Source organism: Octodon degus, unplaced genomic scaffold (genome assembly GCF_000260255.1).
Source record: "Octodon degus isolate 3935 unplaced genomic scaffold, OctDeg1.0 scaffold00049, whole genome shotgun sequence".
NCBI lineage: Eukaryota > Metazoa > Chordata > Mammalia > Rodentia > Octodontidae > Octodon > Octodon degus.
This window is the reverse complement of record NW_004524625.1, coordinates 656,505-662,519: the sequence shown is the minus strand read 5'-3', so window position 1 is coordinate 662,519 and position 6,015 is coordinate 656,505. Positions and strand designations below refer to the sequence as shown.

The 6,015-nt window shown below is 43.0% G+C and overlaps 1 protein-coding gene across 1 annotated transcript in view; it reads left to right on the top strand.

The window, feature by feature from the left end:
* Gvqw3 (GVQW motif containing 3) overlaps nucleotides 1-1,954 on the top strand; it is a 36,246-nt gene extending 34,292 nt beyond the window's left edge. Inside the window, exon 2 of the mRNA XM_023716699.1 lies at nucleotides 1,755-1,954. Within this exon, the coding sequence (XP_023572467.1) occupies nucleotides 1,755-1,954 (200 nt within the window). The remainder of the gene's footprint in view (nucleotides 1-1,754) is intronic.
* The last annotated feature ends 4,061 nt before the right edge of the window (nucleotides 1,955-6,015 follow it).

Below are 6,015 nucleotides of genomic sequence, written 5' to 3'. Positions count from 1 at the left end.
AGAGAGACAGGGAGACAGGGAGACAGGGAGAGACAGAGACAGAGTCAGAGAGAGAAAACCATAAACTCAGGTTCTCATGGACCTGGCATTCTAGTGGAAGAGACATATAATAAAAAATTAAAGAATAGGAAAATGTCGGGTCATAAATGTCAAAAAGGAGCCAACGACCTAACCATCTTCTGCTAAGTCCCACTTCTTAAATGTTCTGCCACTTCTCAACACCACACAAAAAACAGAGTTCAAGTTTCTAGCCTTTGGGGAACAAACCAAATCCTAGCCATAGCAGAAGGAAAACTATGGCATTGTGTGGGAAACACCTTTCTTCATTTATTGGCAAATGAAAATCTTCTCACATATCTGAACTTAGGTCCAGCATTGCCTCTTCCGGCAAATCTTTCTTAGTTTCCCAGGTAGAAATGAATACGCTGTCTTTTCCTTTCTCTTAACCCTGAGTACAGCTGGGTTAGCACTTCTTTACTCTTCTGCCATCTTCTGTACTAAATCACTGCTACTCTGTATTAGACATCAGTCCTGTTCAAGGGCAAGACTAAGCTTCTTATATACATCCCCAAAGCACAGCCGAGACTGACACATTTGTGATCTGTAGTCATGTTTCTGGAAGATACGAACTCTCACACAGAACTCTTATCAGACCACTGTCAGTGAGCTTATTTGGATTTAGCAACATTTCTTTATCAGTGCTAGGCCTGCTGGACACTTTCTATTCTTACAACTCTTGCAACTTCCCTATGCAAGAAGTATGATTACCCTGAGTTTTAACTGTATATTTCTTCTTTTTTTTTTCTTTTTTGAAGTAGCAGGGATTGAACTCAGGACTTTGCACTTGCCAGGCAAGCACTTAGTCTACTGAGCTATCACCCTGGCCCTCAAGTTTTAACTGTAGAACCTATACTAGTACCTTGAAAATCAAAGTGACTGTTCAAACCCAGTAACAGAAATCAGAGATGAGATTTGATCCCAAGTGCTCTTGATGCCAAATCCCAATGTGTGTCTTCTATATGATGCCACAGTCATGCCTTAGTTCATCTGTCCTCTTTTCCTCTTGGTCAGTATTGCTGCAAGGGAAGGCTCTGTACTTGGCTCCATCCTGCATTCGCTGTGGTACCAGAACAGTGCTTTATATTTAGTACACTCTCATTCCATATATCTTAAGTCTCCAAGAGTTAGAAAAGAAAGATAGAGGGCCAGCCAAATAGCTCGGTGGACTAAAGCACCTGCTTAGGCAGAGCACAGAGGCTGGGGTTTGACTCCCAGCTTGCCATGCCAGCTCTACTCCCAGGGTGCACTGAGGCAGCAATTGAGACTGGGCGTGGTGGCCCGAGCCTGTAATCCCAGCTCTCGGGAGGCTGTAAACGAGAGAATCACTACAAGTCCAGTCTACATAGTGAAACCCTGTAGATCCTATAGACTCTGTACCAAATACATTAAAAAAAGAAAAAAAGAAAAAAGAAAAGTGTATGTGAATGAGTGCTTCAGATATCAGTTCATAGGATGGTAAAGAGCTGGAGGAAGAACCGCTGCTGTAGCAGGTGCCTTATCCAATACATCTATGCATCTTCTCCAGGGGTCCTGGGGCTAGCTCAAGATGCTGTCGCAGTACTTACTCATTTTGTAGACATCACACCTTTTGCTCAGCAGTACATCTATGCAGACAGGCAAGCAGGCAGGGCAGAGGGGAACATGCATGACTTCCAATGAGTTGGGAAAATGAGGTTAGGTTTCGATTCAGATAGCTATTTGTGTTTTCTGGGTCTGCATGGTCGATAAATTTTCAACAAGCAGTGATTCTGTTCCTCATCTTTCACTACTTTATGAGACTTCAGGGAATGAAAGCATAACATCCTTCTTTCCCATAAGTTCTCTGGCTGCTACCCTGGCACCAATTAAAGACACGTCTATGCAATTAATCAAAACCAATTTGGAAGTATTCTGATGCTGCTGCTCTGATGTGCTGCCTGCACCACATACAGTAGTTCCTCAGCTGTAGCAGTGGAGCCAGGCACATACGGGCTTTTGATGAACTGGCTGTGCTGGCCCCAAGAGCTAACTATGTCATCTGACATGACTGATGAGGCTTGGGACTTGATCCGTGTGAACAGGGCGCCTCTGCAGTCTGGAGGCGGCTCAGTTTCCACAGCCAGCCTGGGAAGAGGATATAGCATTCAGGGCACGCACTTCGCCACGTCAGCTGGAGTCCTGGAGGCCCTCAGTGTTGGAGCTTGGAGTTGTGTGTGGGGAGGGCAACGGACATCACAGACTAAGCTCTGCTCTGGGGGCCGGTGTGCATGTGACCCTTTAACTTCTAACTTCACCTCCTTGTTTTACTGACACGAAAACCAAAACCCAGCAAAAATATAGGGCTTGGGAGAACATTGGGTTTTGGAGAGAGAAATAATGGAGAGGCATGCTCTCTGTCCTTGAGGAGCAAAGCCCTCGGTGGAACAAGTAAATATATATGACAATAACAATCGAGGACTGATGGAAATATACCTTATCAATGGTTAAGCCATAGGTTTCCTTCCTTCTACAAATTTTTATCCAGAGGAAGAGATGCACATGCTCTTATCACCTTAGCTAGCCCAAGAGAAACATTTGAGTCAACAAATCTGGATTAGTCTCAGCCTACTTCAAGTTAATGAAATCTTAAGCAAATCACTTCATTTTTCTGAGCTCTGGTTTCCCTAGATATAAGCCTGGAACAAGTCAAATAATGCCCACACAGTCTACTTGTTAGCGATCTTCTGAGACTCAACAAAGTTAATGAGTGTGAAGGTCTAAGAGACTCTGCACATGTTAGTTATTATTCATATCATTACCCCCTCTAAGGAGCCCTAGCTGAAATGACTGGAATATTGATCCACAGATAGCTTTAACTCTCTTCCTCTTCCTGCCTCTTTTAGAACGTTCAGGAAAGAAACGGACATAAAACCAATTGGTCATCTGCTTATAAAACGGACAGCTTTTCCAGAAAGTGCATGACATACAAAGAGGAAGAAGTCAGCCACTGTAATTTAATGTTATTCCACACATTGATTGAGCACCTACCATATGGGTGACACTGGCCAAGCTGTGTAGGGAATCAGAGGTGGATAAAACATGTTCCTTGGCTACTTTGAGGAGCTCACCATTTAGTGGGAGAAACAGACACGGACATAAATAACTATAATGTACTACAGAAAAATACAATTGCCATAGGAAATCAAGTGCTTTGGGAGCCAGAGGAGGGAATGATTCATTCTCTGAAAGGAGATTTATAAAAGTTTTGTCAAGGAAGTGATGGCATGACCAGGGCAGGCCTGAGCTCTGTCAGGAAGCACGAGAATGTGCACTCCAAACTCGAGAACAGCATAAGCAAGTGTATGGATGGCATCTGGTAAGGAATGGTGACCTAAGGGACAGAATAAAATCAAGTGAGGTACAGGCAGTGAGCATGAACAAAACAAGTGTTGTTGGGCCCCAACTCTAAAACTCAGGCATGGATGTTGCTATTTTTGCTGGGGTTTTTTTGATTGGCTGAGGTCACATTGGCCCATGTCCCTCAGTCAGAGAATCTCATACAGGACATTCCTCTGAGAAGGCCAAATCAAAGTCCCAGCCAGGACAACCAACAACAAATAAATGGGAAGCAGTAACCAACAATAGATGCAAAAAAAACCCAAACAAACAAACAAACAAAAAAAACAAAAAAAAAAAACCCAAAAGTGGAGCTAAGAAGTGCCCAATAGCTACACCTCCCTGGGTCAGGTAAGAGCTTCGCACAGCATATGGCAGTGTAACCAGCCCTGAAACATAACATCAGAGAGCCAAAGCCTCTTGGCCTGGATCACATGCTACGTTTTTCTCCTTTTCACCTTTGTCCTGGAGGAGCCAGCTTCTTTAGGAGTGCGGCCATAGAATGGCTCTGGAAGCCCAGAGCCGCAGCTGGACTCCAGACATGCCATGGGCTACCCCAGGGGCTTATATTTTCCATCTTTCCATTCTTCATTCATTGTGAGTTGCTTTTTATTGTGCAAATAATACAGTGATAAGAATGGGAACCTCAGAAATATGAGAAAGAGGAAATCAGAGTACCCACTCACAGGTTATCTGTTTTCGTTTCTCCTTACCCATTCCTGTGCCTGTCTGGGAGCATAATTACTTTTGGCTGCTTCATCAGGGATATAACTACCTATCCTATTTTTATTGCTCAGCATTGTGTTGTTTAGATTTTTCCACTTATTCACTGGTGTCCACATAGGTGTGGCTTTATTCCCCTAAGACTAAACATAGATGTTAAGGAGCTGTTAAAGGGCCATCTCATAAATAACATGATCTTCATTGGTAATTTACATCAGGTTACTATTCCCCACCACATGGATTTGAGTAAGAATCTCAGCTCCTTTACTTTGGAGCCAGATGTTCCTGAGCAGATCACTCTATCACAGGTCCTGGCTTTTAGTTTCAGCCTACCTCAAGTTAATGAAATCTTAAGTAAATCTTTGTAAAATGAGAATAGTGTCAATGCCACCTTCATGGGATTGCAGTGAGAATTACATGATACCGAAAGAGAAGTCCGCAGTAAATACCCTCAGTAAATGCCCTTGCGTGAGCTGACATGAACTCTAGCCTGCTTTTTCTTCTCTTGCCCACTTTTGATCTTCTCCCTTCCCCTGGGTCTAGCAGGCTTCTTGGTTGAGTTCACCTAAATTCTGACAGATATGCCAGTTGCGTATTTATGGCTCATTGTGTGAATATGCCAAGCTTAAGTATTCTCCTTCGATGAAGACTTTGGTTGTTTTTTAAATTTTTAACTATTATTAATAATGATACAATAAACATCTTAGTATATATTGTTCCCCCAGTTCTTTTTATTTATTTATTTAGTGTGTGTGTGGCCAGCTCAGCCCACAGGGGGGGGGGCTGGCTGGCATGTGGTGCTGGGGGATTGAACCGCGGTCCCTGTGCTTTGCTAAGCTTGTTCTAAGTAGGTGCTTTAGACCACTGAGCCATCTCACCAGCCCCCTCCCAGTTCTTTAAAACTATTTATTAGGAACAAACTCCAGGATCTGGAGCAAGACAGAGATCAGAAAGATTACAGTGGGGCTGGTGAGATGGCTCAGTGGTCTAAAGCACCTACTTAGAACAAGCTTAGCAAAGCACAGGGACCGCAGTTCAATCCCCCAGCACCACATGCCAGCCAGCCCCGCCCTCTGGTGGGCTAAGCTGGCCACACACACACACACACACACACACACACACATAAATAAATAAATAAAAATAAAAATAAAAAAGAAAGATTACAGTGGCTTCTGGTGATTATTTCCAAATTGTTTTTCAGAAGATTTGTACCTGTTAATGCTGCTATACATTTGAGGAGAGGACCACTTGGGCTGCAGTCACACTCTTATTCCTGCTTAATTTTGATAGGAGTTAGGATACTGAGACAAGCAGTTAGGACTCTAGGAAGGAGTTTCTTAAACTGAATGGGGTATAGCAAAGTAAACAATCCTTCCCTATAAATTCAGCTGGGTTTAGGGGAATTTAAAAATATGTAATGACTGGTGTTCTTTTGAACTCTGCATTAGAAAGCCTGAGTTCTAGTTGGTTCTTTTAAACACTGGGGCTGCCTGTGACAGATGATCACTGGGGACTGAGCAGATTCCCATGCTTGGCTTATCCTAGACAAAGAGCTGACTTGGCAAACCCACTTTCAGGACCCTTCTGAAATACTGGGAGCTTTCTTTCTTCTTCTACTTCTAATAAGCACTCCTTTTAATTACCTCCTTAGTCCACAATTTCATTTTTTTACTTCCTGAAACACTAGCCACGTTTGGGTAGAATTAATTTCACACTGTTTTTTTCTTCCTATTGCTGCCTCTCGGACTCACATGAAATAGAAGTTTTCCTCCAAAATGATGTTCTCATGCTTTTGTGCCTTTATTATTTATTTATTTATTTATTTTCCTTTTTGGGACAGGTTTTCAGGCTGGCCTTGGACTCACTTTGTAGCCCAGA